The sequence below is a fragment of the Castanea sativa genome, chromosome 12 (assembly GCF_040712315.1).
Source record: "Castanea sativa cultivar Marrone di Chiusa Pesio chromosome 12, ASM4071231v1".
Classification (NCBI taxonomy): domain Eukaryota; kingdom Viridiplantae; phylum Streptophyta; class Magnoliopsida; order Fagales; family Fagaceae; genus Castanea; species Castanea sativa.
Window position 1 is genome coordinate 12,905,035 of NC_134024.1, and position 24,781 is coordinate 12,929,815.

At 34.3% G+C, this 24,781-nt stretch overlaps 2 protein-coding genes across 3 annotated transcripts; one reads left to right on the forward strand and one right to left on the reverse strand.

Annotated features, from left to right (window-relative positions):
• The first annotated feature begins 4,245 nt into the window (after nucleotides 1–4,245).
• Nucleotides 4,246–15,020, forward strand: LOC142619721 (protein SHORTAGE IN CHIASMATA 1). Its single transcript, XM_075792966.1, has 9 exons — nucleotides 4,246–4,560; nucleotides 5,088–5,174; nucleotides 5,261–5,329; nucleotides 5,427–5,498; nucleotides 7,673–9,633; nucleotides 10,327–10,534; nucleotides 11,632–12,120; nucleotides 13,135–14,787; nucleotides 14,900–15,020. The coding sequence occupies exons 1-9, from the start codon at nucleotides 4,246–4,248 to the stop codon at nucleotides 15,005–15,007; spliced, it is 4,962 nt and encodes a 1,653-aa protein (XP_075649081.1). The 3' UTR covers nucleotides 15,008–15,020.
• On the reverse strand, nucleotides 14,859–20,227 carry LOC142619719 (uncharacterized). Of its 2 annotated transcripts, XR_012841546.1 has the most exons (8): nucleotides 19,773–20,227; nucleotides 19,346–19,546; nucleotides 19,143–19,265; nucleotides 18,905–18,942; nucleotides 18,668–18,770; nucleotides 16,411–18,506; nucleotides 15,547–16,066; nucleotides 14,859–14,977 (listed from the first exon to the last, which is right to left on the reverse strand). XR_012841546.1 is itself a non-coding variant. In XM_075792965.1 (7 exons), exons 1-7 carry the CDS (start codon nucleotides 19,839–19,841, stop codon nucleotides 15,829–15,831), a joined length of 2,868 nt encoding a protein of 955 aa, XP_075649080.1. In that variant the 5' UTR covers nucleotides 19,842–20,227; the 3' UTR covers nucleotides 15,455–15,828. The 2 variants fall into 2 exon arrangements, 1 of the variants encoding a protein (XP_075649080.1); XM_075792965.1 differs by lacking the exon at nucleotides 14,859–14,977 and having other exon boundaries at nucleotides 15,455–16,066.
• Between the last annotated feature and the right edge of the window lie 4,554 nt (nucleotides 20,228–24,781).

Below are 24,781 nucleotides of genomic sequence, written 5' to 3' on the forward strand. Positions count from 1 at the left end.
AATGCCGTTTTTTTAGTGGATGATCTTATCGAAAGAGCATGGGGACACTGATTTGTGAATTTGTGATTAGACAGATAGCTGCTACTCGTCAGTCATTTGTGAACTGTGTTATTGAGTGAGTACGTTTTAGGGTGTCGAGAGGAACACGCGCCTACCAATTATAAACCAATCCGGCTTATTGAATAAAGTTATTACTAATTTTATAACTAATTTTTGTTCATAATATATTGAGATAATGCATTATGATTTGGGTTGTTATTGGGTACTCTGGAAGTATACTCCCTCCTTCTTACATAAGAATGGGTTTCGTCCACTTCTATATGAGTGAAGAAGTATACTCTCAGATTACCCAATAATTTTCCTATAATTTGGCCAATATCAAACTTTTGAAATAGTGGAAAGTACAAAGTAATCAATATTATTAAGAATGATTTGAAATAGTGCTAGAGTGAATTAGGGGTTGCAGTTTGGAGTCTTTGGACACTTTGATATGTGCCAATTGGTGTTTAGGAAGAATGATTTGTTTAGCCACAAATCAACTAAGAAAGATGACTCTCCTAGATGATTTTTTGACAACTTGTTAAAGTGATCAACTGTGAGTGATGAACAATACTTTCACACATATTCATTACTCGACAAATAATTTATGCACGTTATCTCTAGAATGTAACAGTCCAGTCACCTTGCTGATTATTCTTACAAGCCTACACAGCTTATAAGATATGAAACTCTCAAAATAGTACTTTATTTTACCTAGAAATATAGAGTAATAATGGATATTATATATATATATATATATATATATATATATCATAAATTAAGAGGAAAAAATAGCGCAAATATTTTTTGCTGCATGTAATGGTGACAATATAAAAAGATAAATTACAAAATTGGTCCCTATCCTTTACATAATATCTCAATTTGGTCCTAACCTTTCAATTGTATCAATTTGGTTACTAAGTTTTTAATGTTGTGTCAATTTAATCCATATCATTAATTATCTCTTGGATGAAAATTGCTAACGTAGCAAACGGTCCAAATAAAAAATTATTTATTTGAGTTTTTTTCAATAAAAGAAAAACAAATTATGAACAACTTAGGGGTGGAATGATGAAAAAGTTGGGTAACATATACAATATTTGTATTTGTATTTTTTTTAAAATTTATGTTTAGTAACGTAAATAGTGAATTTTTATTATGTCTTTATTATTGAAAGTAAGAAAGATAAAAAAGAAGAAGTAAAGACTATTTAATACTTTCCTTGTTTTAGTATTTTTAATACTTTCCTTGTTATTATCTTCTCTCTAGTTTGAAAGGAGAAAAAATGGTGGGAGTTGATGAAAATGTAATCAGATGGTGGAGTATTAACAATTTTTGTCAATTGTATTAAATGTTATTCGACACGTGCTTTGTTATGTAACTTAACGCTCTGTTTATTTCGAAGTATAATATTTTACACATTTTACCATGTTTGTTTGGGTGTAAAATCTAGTCAATTATAAAATATTTTATAGTCAAACTGTAAAATTAAGCCTCCCAAGTGTAAAATGTATTATGCTTGAATCAAGTGTAAAACATTTTACACTTGTCTCTCACAATAACTCTCCCTCTCACTCTCCAGTTATCTTTTCTCAATCACTATCATGTTCTATCTTCCCACAAACCAGAGCTACCAAGCCACCAAGGAGCTCATCGCTCTTAGGTTCATCGACCCTCTCACCATTCTCTCTTGCTCATCTCATACAGACAAAGAAAGTCACGAGGAGGATTCTTGGTGGAGAAATGTGATGTTGTTGGTGGTCAAGGTAGCTTTCCAGCATGATCTGGGTAGCTGCAATCAAAGGAAGTGTTGTGGTGGAGAGCTAGGTCTATGCAGGTTGGTTCTGAAATGGTTTTTGTAACTTTTGTTTGTTTGAAATGGAGACCTGATGACAGTGTTTAGGTTTTTGGATTTGTTTCGTCGATTTAAAATATTTTCATTTTCCAAGTGTTTGGTGTAACCTAAACATTTGAAAATGCAAACACCATATTTACATGCATTTAAAAATATTTTACTCCAAAACAAATGGAGTGTTAACAACGAGATTGCCTTCCTCGCCTATTCAAGGGTGTGTGGTGTCAAACCCAATCCCCGAATTCATGGTTTAGGAAAAATCTTATAATACCCTTAATGTGGCGTTTGGTACGGGAAAATCCACATTACTCTTGGCATCTAAATTCCTAGGAATGTAGCTATTCCTATGTTTGGTTTCATTGGGAATATCTTAAGATTCCTAGGAATGTGAGATGATAATGCTTGGTTTATTCTCAGGAATCTTAAATGAATTATTTATTTTCCTATTCTATCCTTAGATTTGAATGTGAACTACCAAGTTCTTAAAAAAAAAAAATCTTCCTCTAAATAAATAATGAAAAACCAAATATAAACTATTAATTATGAAAAATTCATTAAAATTATAGTCCAACATTTCAAAATGACAGGTACAATACAAAAATAACTATTTAAATTCTTAAATGCTTTTATTCTTAATAATAATTTTAAAAGAGTTTAATCCATAGTAATTTGTTTTATATTTTATCTTAATTGCTTAAATGATAATGAAAAAGGGTTAAAATTGTCAATTTATAAAAAATACAATTTCCTTTAAGTTTGGGAATTTGGATTCCTACCTGTTTTAAAGGGAATCCACATTCCTACTGAAAGGGGAATCCAGATTCCCCTGGCATCTGATTCCTTAGCGTGATTTGCAACCAAACATAGGAATCTTTAAACATTCCTGAGAATACTAAAATATTACCCTGTACCAAACGCCATATAAATGGGTCTTATTTACCAATGCCATATTCCAACCGAAATATAAGAGAATTCAAATACACTTACTTTGTCAAAGTTTCTTGTCATCTATTTGGAATTTTGGATATAACTTTGACCATTGGATCACATCCGACTAGCTTTCTTGGTTGGTCTTAGTTATAGTTAGTGAGTTTCGATTTGTCCATGTTCACCCATAAGTTTTTAATTTTTTATTTGATAGAGTTTACCAACAAATTTTAATATAATTAGGATGTACTAAGTTTTAATATATTCCAACTCCCTTCTTTTTTTACTTAAGAGTTTTATGGTCTAATGGCATGTGCTAATTCTCTCCCTAAGGAGAATGTTGGTATAAATTTTTCTTTAGGGTCTATTTGGATTGAAAGGGGAGGGAGTGAGAGTGGAAGAGAGTAGAGTAGAGTTAACTGAAAATTGACTAATTTTAGGCTAATTCTACTCTACTCCCCTAAGTCCCCTCTACTCTCCTTCAATATAAACGGACCATTAATTATTTACTACAAACATTAATGGAATTAACTTGGGGTCCACTTGGTAATGTTGTTCCAGTTATATTGTTTGTATTTTTTGGAAATACATGTAGGTGAAAAAGTGCGAAAATAAATGTTATGTTATTTAAATACTGAAAACTGTTGTTTAAATAATGGTAACAAATGGGCCCTTGGTTTTTGGTGCACTAAACACATTGAAATGTGGAAATTTGTCAAATACTAGTGACATGTCCACATTTCATTGGATTCAATACTCATGCACATTAGACCCAATCATGACCCAAATTTAATTAAAAAAATAAAATAGTTTTTTAGAAATTTCCCCCCAAAATCAAAATTGGTAATGAGGGTGTTTTTTTGTTTTTTGTTTTCTATACTACTATCTAAGGGGCTTCTCTTGTTTGGACAGAACTTTTTTTTTTGTTCTAAAATACCCCTACATCCCTATGTTTAAGTAGAGACAAAACTAAAGGACAATTTAGTAAAAATACAACCCTAACTTCCACTAAAATATTACCTAAAATATAAGGCACTCTCCTATTGATTTTCAAATTTATTTATTTACTTATAAATTAGATTCTCAAAATAAAAATTATATATATAATAAAAAACATAGATATTTTTTTTGCTATTATCACTAAAAAAAAAAAAATTCATCGCAAGCACAAAACGCATGTGACGAGGTTAGTTAATAATAAAAACACTTAAAAAAAAAAAAATTCTCTACTTCTGGTACGGAAAATTACAACACCCAATTGTGCGCACCCACAGCGCAACTTAGCAAGACCCCCACGATCCCCATCCATATAAATATGCCCAAATTTATAAAGCGCCAAAATTCAATTCAATTTCAATTCATTCCAAAAACCGTTACTCCTCTCTCTCTCTCTCTTCGCTTTTCGCTCTCTCAGTCTCTCTGAAATGCGAACTCGGTTCCTGAACATCGACTACTTCTCTCCGATCCAAGCCCTAGAACCCCAATCCTTCCTCCACCTCCCAGTCCCTCACCTCCCTCCTCCTCCTCTTCCTCCTCCTTCTCTCTCCTCCTTCGACGACCTCTTCACCTCCTTCGCTTCGCCTCTCCACGTTTCCTCCGCTCTCCACGACCTCCCTCTCGATTCCGCGCTCTCCGATTTCTTCTCCGCCGTTCTCCCTCACCGCATCGACCACGCCGGTACCGAAGACTCCGATGCTGCCGCTCCAACGCCTTGCTTCCGCGAGACTCGGCTATCGCAGGTAAAAACAGTATCTCTCTCACTCTCTTCTGTGAATATTTTTGAATTGTGAAGAGTTTCTTCGTGTTTAGGGTTTGGTCTTTGTGCTGAAACGTAAGCTTGATTTAACCGATTCTGTTTTTGGTGTTTTGAGTGTGTTTCTCAATCTGGTTAGTTCTGTTTTGAAATTTGAGCTCAAATTTTAAACTATGAAATAGTAAGTTTGATCAGATCCAGAGTAATTTGAATGTAGTCGATTATTTCTTGATTACTGATTTTCCTTTTGAATTTTAGTACTTTGATTTTTTTTTGGATGATAAATTTTAGTTTTATGATTTAATGCGATATTGAAGGTTAAGACATTGAGCTTAGTTTAATCATTAGATGCAAGGAATTAATTTCTTATATTCTGCTTTGAAATTTGAGTGAAAATTAGGTGTAATCACTAATCAGAGTATAATCTGATGTATTCAGTTGAAAGTATATTGAAATACCTGTGAATTTAGCTCATCTTTGTGCTATTTTAGTGTAAATAGTGTTAACTTGCAGCAAGAAGCTGAGGTTCTGTATGAAGAGAAGGAAGGGGAGAGTCAAGGAACTTGTGGAACTGAAACTCTAGAGATTGCACTGCCAAATGTATAATCACTATGGATTTCTCATTAGCTCTATTTTTTTTGGTCAATTTAGGGATTTTTGTTAATGTATAACTTGTTTCTTTGCAGAAGGATAATGGGGATGCAAGCAGATATGAAGTAATCCAATTTGAAACACCAGAACCGAACGTGTTCTTGGTAAAAAGAATAGAAATGTGGATAATTTGGTTTCTATGTCTATTTGAAACTTCTTGGGTTATGATCTTGGTTCGGTGATATGGCCTGTAATTTGCAGGAAGATGCCTGCTTTTTTGAGAAATATGAAATACAAAATCTGTCTGAAGATCCAGACAATGAAAATAATCAGGTATTTATCTTGACCATACTACAACTCATGGTATTTAGATAATATGTTAGAAATTTAGTTATCTTCGGTTTTGTTTTCCTTGGCCTTTCTTCATAGTTGATGCAGGTAATTTGTCCCAAGAAATTTCAATATTGAGTGGATAATGTTTATAATTTTAGCATTGGAACCACGCCCCCTAGTTTTAAAGGCTGTAAGAGTAAACTATTTACAGTTACCATATCCATAGGGTGATTTGATATGTGTGTGTGTACTTGCTAGAGCTAGTTGATTCCAAAATTGCCTAAGGGAGACATCATTTTGCATCTCCCTTGTTTTGGTTTTCTTTTTATTTCTTTGGTTTCTCTCTCTCTCTCTCTCTCTCTCTCTCTCTCTCTCTCTCTCTCTCTCTCTCTCTCTCTCTCTCTCTTGTAGATATCAATATACATGCTACGTCTATCATCTATAGAGTCTTCTTTTATTGGCATTATCTAAAGTTCAAAATATTATAAAGCAAAATGAGAGTTAATTACTATATAATAACTTGTAGTTGAACTTCCTGTATATCTACTTGAATTTCAGGTACAGGTTAGGGGTCTTTATGGATGACATAGCAATTTATGTTCACATGTCGTGTTTGTGTTGTGTCCAAGTATGAGTATTTTACTAAATGAGTTGACACAAACACGTCTCATTTAATAATCGTGTCAAAATCCATCAACCTTAAATGACATGTTCCTTAAATATATTGACGAGTCACACATAATTGCCTATGTAACATGCTTAATAAACAGGTTATATTAGGTTGGTACAGACACCCCCTCTTTTATGACGTGAAACCTTATAAGGTAAGACCCTTTGGACTCACTCCTAAGGAGTAAACCATGGATGTATGACCCCACTTGCCAAAACCATGTATTAGGTAATCCGGGGTTGCTTCTAGTGGGGATCGAATCCATGATGTTTGGGTCTACAACTCATCTCAAGCCTTCAACCACTAGGTTGCATCATGAAGGGTTGATATAGACATAATCCATTTCAATCCATTTAATAAACAAGTTGTGTTATGTAAGGAGACGATCAATTTTAACCTATTTAATAAACATAGCCCCAAATTTTCTATGATTAACATATTTTTGTATTTTATAAGCACATACATTATAATAATTCTAAAAAATAAACTCCATGCAAATTATTTTTAATAATAATGTCAATTAAAATACTAATAGCATACAAGAAAAATAAATTTACTTTTCTTAGAAATACATTATATAAGAAAAATAGATTTAAATGTGTTTTTTTTTTCTTCATTTTGGTTTAAAGGGTCAGGGATTTTAGGGTAAAATGAAAGAATGTATCAATATAACCATTAAAATCCTTTTAATTACTCAATTCTATATTTAAAACACAAATTTATGTTGGATAAACATGACATTTATTGATATGGGTTAAATGGATTACATTTCAAAATATGTCTATCATTCAAATTGATTGCAAATTAAGTAGGTCAACACGAATTTGACCCATTTATTAATCGTGTCAAAGCATGTCAACCTGTTTTAACACTAACCCATTTACAGAATACATTAAAAAAAGTTATGCCCAGTGCAAAAAGCTCCCACTAAATATTAACTTGCAAAAAATTGTGTTGTGTTTGCTGGTTGTGTCAAACATTGCCACTCTTATTGTTAAAATCATTTGGGATTGATCACTCTTGCTGTTCGTTGTTGTTTCATATATGATGTGAAACAAAAGAGATAAAATATGATTTTTAGATATGAATAGGATTTGGTACCAACACTGACATTTTTTAGTTTCCTTGCATTTGTTCCCTCTCTATCCATCTCTCTCTCTCTCTCTCTCTCTCTCTCTATATATATATATATATATATATATATATATATGATTAGGATTTTTTGCTTGTGCATGAACACTTTTATGATTGGTTCATCACAAGAAGGCAACATAAGAGAGCTGTCGTATTCATTCAAAGAATTTTTCTAGTTACTTTGTTATATTTAATCTTTTGATGGTAGCTTGTTTTTTATAGCTGCCTTATAGTGTTAATGTATGATTTTTCTGTATGGAGTCTAACAGTGTCCAGGGGGCCATTTATGTTCTCGTAAGTTGTCGTCTGTTTAGGATTCCTAAAATTATAAGTTACAAATATATCTTTTTTTATCTGGTCTTTCTTGCAGGAAATGCTTAGGCAAGCACTTACAATGCAATGTCCTTATGAGGTTCAAGAATTGATTTATTCAGTTGAAAATGTTGCTTCGGAGTACTACATGGAGCAAAACATTTATGTCTTGGAAGATGACGGTTCTGTTCAGGATCAAATGTGCTTTGGCCGAAGCATATTTCCTTCTCTAGAAGTTGATGAAACAAGTCTGGGAACTTTGACATGCTTGTCTATAATGGAAGAACTTCTTTTACATCTTGAAAACACTGAGCGCCAATGTTGGCTTCATAAGGATGACTTGGTCAATGACAGTGAGGAACTTTTGGGCTCAAGGGGATGTGATATCTCACAGTTTCTTTCAGATCATTTTCTATCTCAGCAATGCCTGGAATCTGAACTGGCATCTGTGGACATGTTCCCAGAAATGGACTTCATAAGCATGGTGGAAACTTTACAGATTGAAGGAAACTCCTCTGTGAGGGTGAGCCCTGTTATTTTTGAGGAATTCCAGTTCCTTGATATGGATTCATCTCAATTTTTTGTTGTCTTCTTTAAGACACAGACCACTGATGAACCAGAAACATGTGACTGCATGTTTAGGGGAGACATTAACTTTAAGAATTTTAATGAATTGATTGTTAGTCATGAATTAGCCTTGGTAGATAGCATATTCAAATCATTGCCTGTTCCTCTTTTCTCTGATCATGAAAAGATAAGGTCCCCATCCTCCATTGCTGAAGAAATACTAGCTGACTTAAAGCCACAGCCCCTATCTGCATCTGATGGGATATACTTGGATTGGCATCTTTTGGATGAAGATAAATGCAACTCAAGAATCTATTCTTCCTATCAGAGTATGTTGGAGGAGGTAGATTCACATAGCTTTGATTTTGATTTGGAAGATTTTGATAATGGCAAGTTGGTATTTGACTTTGTCTTGTCAGATAATGCTTTGAATGGGCCAAACACAGAAGAAAAAAAGGAATCACGAAAGTTTCTTTCTGATGACATTTCTGTGCCTAATGGTGATATTGTGGGAGGGACTTCAAACAAATTGTTGGATGATCAATATCCAGAACCAGGAAATGGAGAACATTTAGCTGAAAAAAGTGCTGAGAGGGCTTTGTTGTTCAAGTCTACGTCACAATTCAATGATCTTGATTTTTTCTTGAATCCTCGGAAAGCTAATTCTGGGGATGTTGACTCTACTATTAACACTGTTGACACTAATGCTATGATTCCTGATGTTCCATCCAATCACTCAAAGGCAGCATGTTTGTCCACTGGAGTACAGTTGCAGAGTTGGGAAATTGTGTTGTATCGAGTTAAGCTTTCTGATGCTATTATGGTCATCATGGACAACTTTGAAAAGAGCTATCTAGCTGTCCTGCAAAATGAAAGAGAGCTGATAAAGACAGATCTCCCATTTCTAACAGCAGATAACCATAAATTGCTCAGCCTTCCAAAACAAAAATTGATGGACTGCATTAAGAAAATAAATGCACAAAGAACCACTTCTCACGGAGATGAAAACATTATGGAACTTGTTACCTTATGTGCAATTAAACAGATGGCTTGGTTCATGTGTTTTTATGGCATCCTTCCAGTGCATCTTTATGTAGACAAGTTATGTCAAAGCTTGGAATGCTTGAAATCAAGACTTGGCATCCTACAGTCCTTGATTGAAGATGCACACAAGAAGATTGACAGAGCAATATGTAGCTTACATCCCTCACTGACTGTTATTCAGGAGATTTTACGTTCAAACACAACCAAGAGTAACTTAAAAGTATTGATTGTGGCTGAAAAAATATTCTGGTGGTCGTTGAAGAGTTTGTTGATGTCGCTGGGATTATCATTTAGTGAGTTCCAAAATTACTATCCACATGCAAGGCAACCAGATCTGTGTAAAACAGACTTCAAGTTTACTAGAACAGATACCCTGCCCGTTCCAGAGTGCCTGTTGGCATCCCATGAGTAAGTTTTAGTCTCATAAGATTTGGTACTTTATGGTATTCCCATGAGTAAGAAATGTGTCTTTAATACAATACTAGCCTTGTAAGATGTTCTCACCATTGATAGATTGTAGAGCTCTGCATTTGAGTTTAGTTAGTTTAGTATAACAATACGTATCTAATTTTTTTCAGTTCTGAACAATATTATGAATGTCTCTATATCTATTATAGTTTCCAATACATCTAGGTGTTTTCTTTTCCTTTTTACTATGAAAAGGGTTCTTAAGCATATTGAGCCTGTGCAGTGCTTCCTGCTTGAACAAATGTTTGATTTATGTCATCCCTGTCCTTTTCTTGAAAGTCATCATTAAATGAGAGAAGCACTATTTATTAATTTATATCCAATTTATCCCTCTATGGATGATTTCCTTTGCCTCATTAATATCTTGATCTCTTTTCCCCCTTAAACTAAAATTTACACTATTGAACTTGAAATTATGCCATTCTTGCATATTATTTCTTTAACTCTATTATGTATCTATTTTGTGATAGTTATGGCTTTTATGTTTCTAGAATATCCGCTTTTGTGTCATCATAAATCAGTCTTGTGTTTAGTGGAGAACAGCACAGTACACTTCAAAGGTCTATTGTAAGCTATACTTATTGTTAAGGATTTCCAAAGCTGTAAATAATAATTGGTTTCATTTTCCTGAAGGCATATTTCTGCATCATTTCCTTTCAACAAATTCAACATAATCTTGGAATATGGAGGTTCGTATGGCATATCTAGAATATCGTCTTTTTCCCCAAATCTGGTTGGATTGCCTCCTATTCACTTCTTGAAAGTGGAACTGGATAAATCTAGCGCTTGCGAAGCACTGTGTGAAGGTGTTGATATGCCCTGTTATAGTGAAACGACAATGGTAACTCTTTGCCCTTTTTTGTAAAGACACATTTCTTATCTGTCTATTTGTCAAATTACATGCACATCTTTCAGTAATGAACATTACATGCCACTCACGTGTAAAAATCTTCGTAGTCATAATTATCAACGGTTATGTGTCACAATATTGAGTGCAAATGCAATATTATTAGACGAGTTGAGTGTTACATACTTACATGTTAATTTTTCCATGGGAATATGTTCGGCTTGACTTGCATGTGTCTATGAAGATGCATGTACACACATGTGCCCAAGACTAATTTCTCTTAAAAGACTGGAGTTCAATATCAAGTTAAAGGTCGATATATATTTTCCAATTTGAACAAATGGAACAACATAGTTTGCAAAACAGAAAAATGAATATGACACTTGAGCAGAAGGCCATCACTTGGTGTTGGTCCTGCCAGACCAAGTCCTGGGAGGGGAGACACAAGCCTTGCTTGTCCAAATATATGTCTTCACAATGTGTTTTTGTGTGTAAAGTTACACTAAATTATGTTCCATTTTTTTCAGTGGAAAACATTTTCCAAAAAAAATCGAGGTCGCTGTTGACAGTTAAATGCTTACAGCTGATAATATTGAGTCCAATAGAAGGTAGAAAAGGTGGGAGTGCGGGAAAAAAAATTGAGGGGCATATGGAAACATTGAGAAGTGAGTTTTAAAATATAAAAAAAAATTGTGATTTCCTTTTTTTTTTTTTTTTTTTTCAACAAGATAAATTATCGTGGGACAAACCAGTGACATAAGAGTTGGACTTTATATTATTTTCAAGTTTTAAGACAATAACAACAAAGCGTCCGAAAATGTTGGGGTCAGCTATGGATCCTTGACAGATATGGCTTTATTGCATGAAACTTGGATAACGTCAAACTTGAGATCATTTTCCTATCATGGATTATGAGTTCATGATACTGATCTTTTAAAGGGATGTTATACTTCTATGATTTCTATCTCTTTATTGGAATTAGCTGTCTAATTCTAATTTTACGGTCAATTCTTGGTTCATGTCATTAACTTCTCAGTTTGTAAGAATATTTAAATCTATAGACAACTATGCTAACACCAATTCTATTTTAGCAAGAGGATGGGAATATCAAGAAGTTGGAGAAACTGCTAAACTTTTTACCCATTGAGGACATGTTTGCAATGGGATCTTCAGGAGCTGCAGATGAAGCAGAAGCTTGCTGTATGCCTCTGCCACTTCCCACCATGCCATTTGCAACGAAATCAGAGAATATTTCACAAAGCATGGTGTCTTCCCCTGAAACAGTCATCACTGTGAACACTCAAAATTTTGACAAGCAAATGATAGTATCCAGAAGAAGTACCTACCAAAAAATTCTTGCCATGGAGAAAGAAGGAGCACAAGTTGTGGAACGAGATTCAGATTTGCCTGTGGATGTTATAATGAGTTCTGCTATATGCTTAGCATGGTACGATTGCAGAAACATTGGAAAGAAAGCAACTGCATTAGATGAAGCTTCTTCATCCATGCCTATGTGTGTTGAGAATATTGCTACAAATGTTTTAACATTGCTGAGTTTTGCGTTCAGTGGCTGCATTCTGGTAATTTCTATATCCAAGTGATTTAACTATAGCCATATTTGATCTTTGTTAACCAGTTCTATGGAGAAATACTGCCTTCTATAGTAGGCTGTAAGGTAAACTTAGCTACTTAAGCTTCTCTTGAGATGGTCCTAGCAAAGTGGTTGTTAGAGGATCTTTTGCTCAGATTCTAAAAAGAATAAGCTGATATTGGGCAGCCCAAAATTTGACTTTACTTCACTTGAGATTGCTCTTAAGATAAATGTGCAAAGCTTGAGCAGCCTAGTACTCAACTCAATTAGCTCTTTTTTGCCCTTGTCTCAAAGGGCAAAATAATGTGTGCACGCATTTTTTTAGAACATCTTTTTGAGGTTCTTGGGATACTTTGGATAAGAATGATTAAGCTTTCTTTGAATTCATTGATATGCTACAGCTGGAAAAGAGGGGGAAAAACATTGGTATGTGGGCTTATTTTACCATCAGCATTTCATGACGACTTCTACATATTATGAATTTAATCTCTTCCATTTCATCCATGTATAAGTGATATTTTTTTTGCAAATGCTTTGATAGTTTATGGTCATGAAATGAAAATGATTAGAAAGTCACTTCATAATGATTTATTCTGAGATGGATTCATTTAAATTGTATTGATTTGTTCGATCAGTGCTTCTCTTCTATACCTTCCATGTAAGGTTGAATTATTCTGGCATTTGCTTTTTATAAATTTTGGTTGTGATTTTTTTAAAGATGTTGATATGTTCTAATTTATGATAGTTTTGGTATGCTTGGCCTGGCCAGGTTTTAGCTGATTTGATGAATTATAAATAGAACCTCGAAATCTTGCATCTGCTTGCAAGAGAAATGAGATCTAGAATAAGGCACAAACTTGAAAACTTTTTTTATTTGCTTCTGCACAATAAGGTGGAATAATGTAGAATGGTTGGTTAAATGATGAAAGCTATTATTGATGATTTTATTGACAGTTATGCACTAAACTTATTTTAATTCTTTATTTACGTATCTTTCTTTCAGGTCTTTGAGGGAGATGTCGACTTCCTTTCCACTGTAATGGAATCCTCAGATGGATTCTATGCTGCAGCAGCAAGCCTGGGAATTGATTTGCAGATCTTTTGCTCCTATTCATCTGAGTTGACGGATGATATTATATTGAGCTGCATCAGTTATGCGATTAAGTTGACTAGAGGCCTATACCCTAAAATGCCCGAGTCAGAAACTCTTGCCGAATCATTTCTTACCAAATTTCCTTCCATTAATCCTTTGACAGCTCATGCAATACTGTCTTCAGGAGGTATTCTCGTTGAATTTCTTGAAGGGTCACATGAACGCAGGATCCATGCAATCAAAAAATACCTTGTTTCTGATGAGAGCGTCACCCTGTTTAGTGCTTTGTGCAAATATGGTGAGCGGGATGATTCTAAATCTATAATGACTGACTGCTCTTCCTCAGTATCTTCTGGTCCTGACTCAGAGAGGTGTCGTTTTAATGTGGATTCTGGAAGAAAAAGACGAAAATACAGTGACAGCCCTCACAAAATTGACATAGATATGGATGACTTACTGTGTTTCGAGCCATTAAACCAAATCACTGATGACAACTTGGATCCTTCTACAGTATCCAAGCCATATAATCAGTGGATGTCGAAAGATTATGAGATATTTGATGAGTTCAGAACACCAAGTTTAACTTCAAATGGTTTATTTGGTCAAAAACAGGGATTGGATATGGGTATGATGATAAAGCCCTCCAGTGTTACCAAGCCATATGATTCTCAGTTCTCTAAAAGTCCTCCCATATCAAATGAGATAAAAAAGCCTTATTTCTCTTTGAGTGACAAAAGGTTTGGTCAAAATCAGGGATCGGATTTGGCTATGATGAACAATTTGGATTGGCTTAGTGTCAAGAAACCTGAGAATCTGCAGGACCTTATAGGTGAAGTTATTGACCTAACCGATAGTCCTGTATCAGGTAAGGACTTGTCTTCTTTTGATAATTCCCCGAAGTTCTCATTTTGGGTGCCTGAGATGGATAGTGACTCCTCAAGAAAATTTAAAATTGCAAGAAGATTGTCATTTGATGAAGGCGGTCACCCTACTTGCTCAATGGCTGTGGAGATGAATTCAAATTCAGATATCTGGACTTTTAAGAAAGATCAGAGGCAAACTGTGCCAGGAGTCAATGATTACCCAGATACAAATTTCAATGATATTTTTCCTGTAAAACACCGTGGAATGCCCGACAAAGGCTTAACACAGAGATCTGCAGAAAATTCAAAGGAATTATCATTCCAAGAGAAGGAGATGTCATCTTATGGTGGAACACCGCTCTCAAATGCTCTCCGTTCAGCCCATCCGCAACAAAACTCACCTTGGACGATAGAGTTTCTTAACAGAATCAGGGAAAAGAGCAGAATGCATCACCAGTCCCTTCCATGTGATGCAGTTGCTCCTTGTTTTGAGTATCCAGGGAATGTATCAAAAGTTTCCAAGAGAAGAAGTCCCTCTATTCTTGAATTTTTCAAGTACCAAGGGGGCAGCACTCCTAAAAAGGCACCAGAACAAAAGAGGCAGAAGCGATCTATAAAGCCATCAAGCTCATCTAAAAATGAGAAGATTTCATCCTCTGTTCTTCCCACATCAACACCAGCTGATAAGAGAGCAAGACAGGTGTTGTATACACCCTCTTTTCATATCATTAATAGTTTCCTTTCTAATCTATACAAATTTACAGAAGTTAAAAAAAAAAATATTAATACAACCTAAGATCAATCAACTTCAGACTCTATCTTTTGCAATGAATGGAAGTGGAGGCCAAACTAAGCTGGTTTGGAGTGATGGTCCTGATGGAGCTCGCAATCTGAACAAAAGGTTTCAAAATCAAATATAAGATAGCAGAAAAGTGTTTCTGCAAAGTGTATTAAGTTAGGATTATATTGACAAAATTTCAGGTTTGTTCTGAAATCTTGCACATAACAACAGTATCTTTTCTCAATCTAAACATAGAAATGATAAAATAAGTGTTATAAATCTCATCTAACTTGGTCATTCTGTGCAGCTGTCATGTGTGAACCTGTTGTAATTAGCATCAACATGACAGAGAGTTTTTGAAGCATATGTATTAGTGGCTTCTTGATGACAAGCTACATCACATCTGTTTTCTTGGCCATGCTAGAGGTAGAATTTGGCAACACCTTCAGAGTTTTTTATTATGAAAAAAAAAGAAAAGAAAAAAAGAGGAAGAGATTATAAACCATTTAAAAAATTTTTTTACTGTCATTTTAGGCAATTTAAACCTTTTCTTTGTCAAATTCCAGGGATTTGACAGTGTTTCATATGAGTAAAACCCTCTAGATGAATATCATAAATGAGTGAATAAGGTCTGCATGACACCAAAAAAAAAAGTGTTGATAATAATAGATGTAATACATTTTCTTAATTAGATCTACTTGCTTGCAAACTTGGATCTGTCACTAAGCATATGAGCTCAATTGGTTGATTTTCTGGTAATCTTGTACTGCCCCTCATGTGGAAATGAGCAATAACGCATGAGGACATGCTACTTGATGCATTTGATATCATTTTATTGATGATACTGCAATGAAAGTAGTGATCACACCTGGTTGGTTTAGTTGCTCAATTGCTAAACATATCCTGCTACTCCATCAATGCATAGTTCCCAGTCTCAGATCTTCAGTGCATTATAGAATGCTAATTCTTCTTAGCATTCTTGAGGTTCCGTACAGTCATTACTAGTTGTTGCCTTTCACCTTCTACCTCTGCGAATTTGAGACTTATCTCCGAATATCTCTCTTCCATTTCTTTCAGTTCTTTTTCCATACATGTGTTCCTTTCCTTTAGTAATGTCACTTCAGATAACAAGTTGGTATTGTTACACTGATTCTTGGTAGAGACTTCAAGATCTTTCTTTGTGTGAGTTTCTACTGTCCTGTTAAAACATAATTAAAACAAATAAATAAATGAAAAAAAAAAGAGTAAAAGAAACTAATTGTGAATATAAACTCAACTACGTCACTACTAGGTGCTCTTTTGTTCGCCAACGACAAAAGTGCACTTAGTACAAATTAAATGTTGGACTCAGCTTAAATGCTAAATGTATTGATAACAGATAATACTTGTAAAGGAGCAAACAACAAATGTGCACCTAGTGCCAATTAAATAATTGACTCAGCTCAAAAGTAAAATGTATTGATAACAGATATTACTTGTAAAGGAGTAATGATTGAGCTAAAAAGATATGAACTTGAAATTCACCTAATTGAATGTGTTTACCTTTCACATGGTGCTTCGCCAACTCCTTTCTGGATTAACGTGCCATTAGTGCCCATTTTAGAAAGCATTGGGTTCTCCTTGACCTTTTTGCTTTCTTTAGACCGCCCATTGCAATTCATGAGCTTTTTCTCAATACTGGCGATTTCTTCTTCCTTCTTCTTTAGTTGATGCTCTAGTTGAAATATCTGTTTCCTTAAGTTTTCTTTCTCCAATTCTTCCTTATAAAATCCATGTTTTAATTCATCACGGCAGGCTCTAAGGTTTTCCACTTCTGACAGAAGCTCTTTATTTATTGTTTCCTTCTCATCTTTTAAGGACTTAATTCTAATAAATTCTTCATGTCTTTTTTCTGCTTCCTCCTCTGCTGAAGCTAATTTTTTCTCCAGAGCATCCCTTTCTTTGTTCCATATTTGCATGAGCATCTCTTTTTCACCAACTGATGTCTTAATTTGTCCGTTTTCTGCCTGCTTAGAGAACTCATACTTCTCTTTTGTGAGCCTTTCTACCTCTGCTTTAAGCATTTGCATCTCCATCGAGAAAGCCCCATGATGTTCTGTCTCATGCTTTTGTACATATTCAAGTTGCTTGGACTTTTGGTGTAGCTCCAATGACATCTTCTCTATTTGCTTTTCATTTAAATGTATTTGGTTCAAAAGCTCTTGCTGTTTTACTTCATTCTGATCTTTAATCAATCCAAGCTCTTCGTTGGCTTTCTGGAGCATTTCTTCTAGAGTTCTTTTCTGCAGGCGCAATTCATTAGCTTCTGTCAGTGCTTCCATGGCCTGCTTCTCATTCTCATCAAGTTTAGATGCCATTTCCACAGAAAGACTTCTAAACTCCTCCTGGACACGCTCAACTGTAGCAGCATTATTCCACCTTGTCTTCCTCAAGGCCTCCTCTGATCGGATGGCTCTCTGTTCCTGCTTAGTCTTGGCAATTGTCATGGCATTTAGATCTTCTTCAAATCCCAGTGCCTGCTTTTCCAGTTCTTTCTCTAATCCCTTAACTTGAGCTTCAAGTTCATTGATGGAGATCAAAGATTCTGAGAATTCTTCTGCCTGCATCTTGATTTTTTCTTCTAATCTCTCTACATGGGATTCAAGTTCTTTTATAGTAGCCAAAGAAGCTGAGCATTCGTTTTGTGTCATCTGTTGTTGTACTTGGATTTCCTCTAACTTTAATGACATATCATGGTTTTCCTGCTTTAAAAACTCATAGTCTGAGGTGAGCTGTTTTGTATGCATATCTAGCTCTTCCTTGTGTTTCTTGTAAAATTCTATTTCACCATTCAGGTCGCTGATGTTCTGCTTCAACAAGTCTACTTCCTTGGCATCATTGTGCTCTGTAGCCAGTTCCCTATTTTTTATCTCCAGCATTTCTTCAAGGTCTCTCACTGCATGAATTAACTCTGAGTTCAAGTCTTGTGTTTTCTGCAGCTGTAACTGAAGATCATTACTTATTTTCCTTTCATAATTAAGCTCTTGCCTTGTTGCTTCTAACTGAACCCTTGTATCCTTAATCTCAGACTGCAATTTGTTTGTAGCTTCAGCATCATCAATGCATTTCTGCTGTGACTTGAGTTGTCCACATTCTATTTTGAGTGCATTTTTCTCCTCTTTAAGGCTAATAATTTGTCTTGATAGATTTTCTCCCTGTTTCTTCTCCTTCACATTTTGTCTCCGAAGGGACTGTATTTCCATTTCCGATAAATCTGCTTGTCTTTTTAGAGTAGCAATTTCATTTTTGAGATTTTCAAGGGAATCTTCTGACGCCTCTTGTAACTTTTCTCTTGGAAGATTGTCCTCCAGGCTGTTTATTGAGTCAACTAAACTTGCATCTGAAGCTGAATCCACTGACCAATCTGTGTTTGATCTCCGATGTGCATTCTTTTTTGTGGTGATAGCATCAAATGTTCCCTTAGGCATGGAGTTTTGTCTGTTATGTGTGTGGAAGCTGGTGGGTTCCTGATGAATGCTAGTACTTTGTGTAGAATTGATATCCCAACATGATGCTAATGTAGCATTAGAGCCTGTAGGTGCTCTAAAGATGCCATTTTGATCAGCAATCTGAGATGTGGCTTCTTTCAGATTCATATCCTGTGCAACAATTAAGAGATAGTTCAACAATTACTTTTCAGATATGACATTTGTCTCTACTGTTTTGATGGTTTGAGTTGAAGCTTATTGATGTTGTTGTCCTACTCTTGAACTTTTTTTTATGGAAAAGGTACAAAAATTTGTATGATATGAGACCTTACTTCAGCAAAATTGTAAAAGTTTTCATCTGCACTGCAATTGCTTGGTTGACTCATCATGCTTTCATCACGTGAAAGTAATTGAGCTCCATACTCTTCACCATCTCTGAATTTAGAATCTTAATTGTGTAAATGTAACTTCCTAAAGCAGGGGTAGTAAAACAACAACAAAAGAATAGGAGAAGAAAAAAGAAGTTATGGTGAATAAATTGAAGTTAATGTTCATTGCTTCCTACTTACTTTTGATCAGTATCTTCCTCCATCCTCTGAATTGTCACCTGTTTTAAAAATTATGTCAAATATGATGAATCACAGAAGTTTTTTACAAGCAAATGATGCTGAAAGTTGTATTAATTTTGATATTCATAGTTAGAACTCAAACACAGGACTCAATTCCTGGGAAACTTCAACCATTAGATTCCTAACATGTATGTGTGTGTGTGTTTGTGTGTATGAGAGGAGAGAGAAAGAGAGTTACATGCAGAACTGCGCCAGAGTTTGCAAACTTAAGGGGCAGAGAAACAGTTAATGGTTTAGTCTCTGCCTCAAAATCTGCAAAATCAATTGAAGCTTCTCCAAGATAACCAGATTTTGATGACCCCTGCAAGAACACAGGAGTTTTTTGAGAAAACCCAACCAGAATGAGGAGAAATAGAATGAGAAGCTTTGACCATTCCTTACAGTTGAAACAATGAAGTGGTAAATTTTCTCATTGAGTTTTCCTGTTTTTGATTCCCTAATGAGTTTCACTGTCTCATAGATAGGATTCTCCCATGTGCAGGTTCCATCCAGAACTGCAGCTTTCTCTAGTCTCACTGTTGGCTTTCCAACATCCTCTGGCACCAAAGATATCATCAATGTTGATTTTTTCAGTTTTGGCACCTGAAAATGGAGATGCAGAACCAGGTAAGATCTTGTCAGTTTTTGGTATCCTCTATCAGATTATTCACACTATATGTATGTTTGTGAGATAAGCATATCTGAATTGAATATATAAAAAAATTGAGACATTTGGTGCAACTCAAACCAATTAGCCAAACTAAACAAACCCATCTTCATATAGTAACAGAAAGAGAAATTGTTTTCTTTTGCTTTGTCAAACTGATACCTGAGTGGCCTGAAACTCCAATTTGAATACAACTTTGACCTTCTTCTTCCTGCTCCATGACTTGAACATTTTTTTTTTTTTTGGTCTTATATGAATCTTGGATCTCAAAAAATATTCATCACAAGTCTCACTCGCCTCACTGGGATTTTGGCAGACAATGTTGTTTTGTTGCTGTTAGAACTAAAGCAGTTTGGTTTCTCTTCCACTGTACTATTGCAAGAATACTGAAAACAAACAAATACATGCGGTCCTTTCAAATCTAATTTCTAGCTTAAGACACTCAAATTCTGTAGAGTTTTAGAAGCGAGAAGTTGAAGATGACTAGGAAAAACAAATGGCAATATTGCAGTATAGAAAAGGAAGTTTCTCTGTTCATAGTTTAACCAATCCACATGTATTATTGTAATTAAGAAGCATGACTGGTTATTCTCAAAAAAAGAAGAAGCATGACTGGAATCACGCATTATGGTTTACTTTTTGCTTACATAAACCACGAGCGTTGGAGACTTTAAATGACATAAATGACCCTATACTTCAATGATACGTCGTCATCACTCATACGAAAGTAATATTTTTCTAGGTCAGGGTTTCAATGCGGCCTTTTAAATTATTGGCTTGTTCCCTAATTAGCAGGAGTTATACTTATACCAGATCCCCTAATTTTTATTACTTTATATATATATAAAAAGAAGAAGAAGAATTGTTGGTATAGAAATTGAATGCATGTGAAAGGCATTTTTGCTATGGAAATAAGGTAACAAATCTCCCTCAAAGAATGAGTTTCATTTTGCATTATATTATTCTAGGAGATGGTAGGATGATCAATATCATTAACTTGGGTTCTTTAGCCAAAAAAGAATTACTATTGGGATCTGCTCTCAATAAATAGATTCATGTTCCTCACGGCCAATGGTTACTAACCACTGACTGTTACAACGTCGTGTGACTTTAAAGTCCAATCTAAGGACATGAACCATGAATTCAAAACATTCTAGTAATAAATAGACAAAATTGTAGTAGTAGTTATTTTTCTATTTGCAAAATACAAATCTTACAAAAGCTACGTATTACTAAACAAGACTAATTGGTGGATTTATTTCCTAGGCATAATATTATTTTGTAAAAGCTTTTTGATATTTTTCTATCATTATTTTTTAAAAATATATGGTTAAAATCCTTATTTTTCACAATCATATATTTTTTCCATCATAATTTATACATTTTAGCTTGAATGGTATAATTATTAGTGAAATGGTAAAATTACTTTTTTTAAACCAAAGTTTACCCACTTGAATGTTTTCCCCCCAATAAAATACCTGACTTTTTATTTTGCCATTTTAAATCTCATACCTTATAAACCAGATAATCTATATGCTTAAAACCAGTAACATAGAATCTAGTTTTTGTATTCATTACTTCAATTCCCCTCTCTTAAAATCGTTTTCAGCTTTAAAGAGAACACGATAAACACTCAAAGTAAAACGGTGTTATTAAGTTTAAGTATATTAGTTGCTATTCAAAATCTTTCTTCCACATAGATAGGTTGATTTGCTAATTATTTTTAATAGATATAGGCTAAGTTTTTATATATTATTATGGTTTATAAAGTATGCGCTTTAATAAAGATACAATTAAAAACATCAGGATTTTTCACAATTTGGACTTTTTTCTATAATGCACCTATCTCTCTATATTGTTTTTATCTCCTCTCTCTCTCTTTGAGTTGCACTTTCAATCCTCCCAATTCGCCCTCTTCTCTTTTAGAAAGTACTGAATCAAAAACATGATTTCATTTGACTAAAATTGTAGAGCATCGCGAAGTATAATAAAGGCACAGCTAGAGTCATATATGTTGCCTTAGAATAAATCAATTATGAGACAATGGTGGACCAAAGCATATTGGCTTCCACAAATTTGCTCCAAAATATAAAAACAATATCATATCCTTTCCAACATAGCATGATACATAAAGTGCCCGCAATTATTTATTTTTTTGGTGCCAAGTTGGGTCATATATACTAATATGGTCTGTAAATGTGTAAAAACACGTGGGAACATGTGCTCTCTCTCTCTCCCTCCAATTCTTGAAGTAGATCATTATTCATTAATTGTTAAGGGTGTAGCTAGCTGTTATTTCTGCATTTTTCAATTGAAAACAAATATAGGTTAGGGCAATCATGGATCACTAAACTAAACAAATCCTTGTGGATACGATTATATTACTTTCATAATTTAATCAGTTCAAAAAATTAATAAAAAACCCTTAATTTGTCAGTTTTTTTAAAAAAAAAATTTAAGTTATGTGTTCGCTTCTGATGGTAGTTCTTTATCATTAGACCAAGACACCAATCAATTTTGGTATAGACGGAGATTGAACTCCAAATCTCTTATATAACTATCAAAGACTTTACCAGTTGAGCTAACTAAAACTTACTTAATTTGTCAGTTAATTAAGTTTTTATTTGAATCTCAAACATTTATTTATTTTTGTTTACAAATCTGAGTACAAACTTTCCTTGAAGGCGTGAAGCAATAAATGGATAAGAATTTGTGTTAAATTCAAGGGAATTGCTTCGGTGAAATACTGAATTGACTTGGACTGATTACTATTAGCATTTGCCCTTTATGATTTTTTTTGAAGATTTGTAGTAGTTGGGTTGCTAGCTACGTGTTCTACACGGTACCCTTTGTCAGTCATTAAATTGGACTTCTGATACACTTTTTCTCTATGTTTTAAAATGACTTTCTTATTAAAAGTCAGTCTTAAAGCGTATCTTTGGGTCTCGGATCTGTTTCAAGTCACGCGGTTCTTAACCTCCTATTGAAGTAGCCAAAAGAGAACTTTATTCTTTTCTTCAGGTAAATAAAAGAACTTTGGTTCATCTTTGAGAATGTACAACATCCTCTCGTAATTAAGAAAATTATTACTCTCCATCAGGTACATATTATTTTCCTCGATTCAATATTGTCGGTGCAATATTATTATTATTGGACCATAGGTATTAAAAAAAAAAAAAAAAAACTTGACCTTGTCATCCCAACCCATGCTGTTACCATCATTCCAACTGTTGATACCAAATATAGGTCATGAATCTTAATTCGGTGCTCTTTCCATGCGTTGGTGCCGTATATGTGGTTCATGAACGTCAAATTGGTGCCTTTCTATGCGTTGGTACCATGTATGGATCATAAGCGTTAGTTAGGTGCCTTTCATTGCTCTACGTGAGGCTTAAGGACCACTATTTGGAAGGCAAAAGGCCAATTCAACATTCTGTCTGAGAGGAACATTTTCGTTTAGTCAGCAAGTCGTGATCTTTTCCTAGCCAACTAAATGTGATGCCCAAGATTTGTCTGATTTTGGGTGTATTTGACATGTGAGAATGTTGTGAGAGCTGATGTTGAATTGCGTCGGGTGTTCACTTAGTTGATTTAGACCATACAAACAATTATAATGAGTCTTAATTAATTGAAACTTAATTAATTTTTTTTTTTAAGGTATGACGCAAATGTGTCAGCTTGTGTTAAATCTCTCGATAGTTGGCATTTTTAGGGGAAGGAGGGATGTTGAATGTCTATGCCCAAAACTCACTTCCCCTAATGTCTCGAGCCCCACACCAATGCTCTCTTCTCTTCAAATGGAATCTTCTTCCTTTATCTTGTTAGTTCTTTTCCAGTTGATTATTCATTATTGCATTCCTGCTTTTTCCGAAGGTTTCCTTAATCGTCTTGGCATGCAAAAAGGGTCAGTCGTCTTCAGATCATGCTACTCCTGATACTGCCATCGGCCTCCAAACAATTATGTGGAGTTTAATTAAGACTTGACTGCCCTTTTAGAGTATAGTACAAAAATCACTAGTGATTTTCCTCAAATCTTGACAAATGGTACCTAAAACAATCTGACAATGACAAGTGGTTGAGAGGAAGAAAAATGAGGGTAGACAAAGAAAGAGAATCCTATCTAATATGTATGAGTGGACCATATATTACCTTTCTAAAAAGGAACTTTTTGCTCAAGAGCTAAGCTAATGGAGTACTACACTAGTAGTTTAGCTAGTCCTTTCTAAAAAAACAAAAAAACAAGATGCAGTCTATGGGCTTGCCAAACGAGTTCTAGTGTACTTCATTTCTTTAAAAGAGGAATATAAATGGTGAGATTGTGAGTACAAGACCTTACCATAAAAAAGTAAAATGCTTTAAAAAAATTATTTCGACATTTAAGATATGAAATCATACTAAAGATAAAGAAGTTTTAAAGAATGTCATGAACTAAAACATGAGAATCAGACACTGTTTGAACTTTGAATAGGTGTTCCCAAAAAAATGGTTACTCCATTGTTTGGTTTGACTTCATAATTGCAGTGGACAAGTCAATTAATGCGAACAGAAGTGGGTGCGGAGGTTTGGGAAGTCACAATAAATAGACTCACAATAAGGATTCCAAAAAAAAAAAAAATACTAACAATAAATATGTATACTGTTTCAAGTTTAAATTTCTTTAACAGAAAAGAACACATAGAACTTATAAATAACTCAAAAGTGTATAAATATATATATATATTAAACAATATGGATTCCATACAAAGTTACAAACTGACTATATATTGTATATAGATGTCAGAGGGGAAAAAAAAGTTTACATAGCTGGCAGAAGAACTATTAATAGTGACTGATATATATATATATATATATATTTTTTTTTTTTTTTTTTTTTTTGAGGAACAAATTAATAGTGACTGATATGAGTGAAAACAAAAGCCCTCAAAACTGAAAAGCTTCAGCAATCTTGATCTATTATTATGACTGGATGACTTTTTTGCCTATGTCAAAACATTATTATTAAATGGTTGATGCAGACTTCAATGGTTTTTATAAGGAATCATCAAGTTTTCTTGTGGGCTTAGAACTGTTTTGACCATTGCTCAAAAAAAGAAAGAAAAGAAAAAGAATGGGTTTCTAATAGCCAGTACAAGTAGTAGTATTACCCAAACCTTGGGGCAATTAGGTAGTGT

Coding starts and splice junctions, on each gene's coding strand:
- LOC142619721 (XM_075792966.1), top strand. CDS start 4,246: ATGCGAACTCGGTTCCTGAACATCGACTACTTCTCTCCGATCCAAGCC. Junction 9,634..10,326: donor TGCCTGTTGGCATCCCATGA/GTAAGTTTTAGT, acceptor ATTTTCCTGAAG/GCATATTTCTGCATCATTTC. Junction 12,121..13,134: donor CGTTCAGTGGCTGCATTCTG/GTAATTTCTATA, acceptor TCTTTCTTTCAG/GTCTTTGAGGGAGATGTCGA.
- LOC142619719 (XM_075792965.1), bottom strand. CDS start 19,841: ATGTTCAAGTCATGGAGCAGGAAGAAGAAGGTCAAAGTTGTATTCAAA. Junction 19,547..19,772: donor TGGAGTTTCAGGCCACTCAG/GTATCAGTTTGA, acceptor CTCCATTTTCAG/GTGCCAAAACTGAAAAAATC. Junction 18,943..19,142: donor ACTCTGGCGCAGTTCTGCAT/GTAACTCTCTTT, acceptor TTTTTAAAACAG/GTGACAATTCAGAGGATGGA.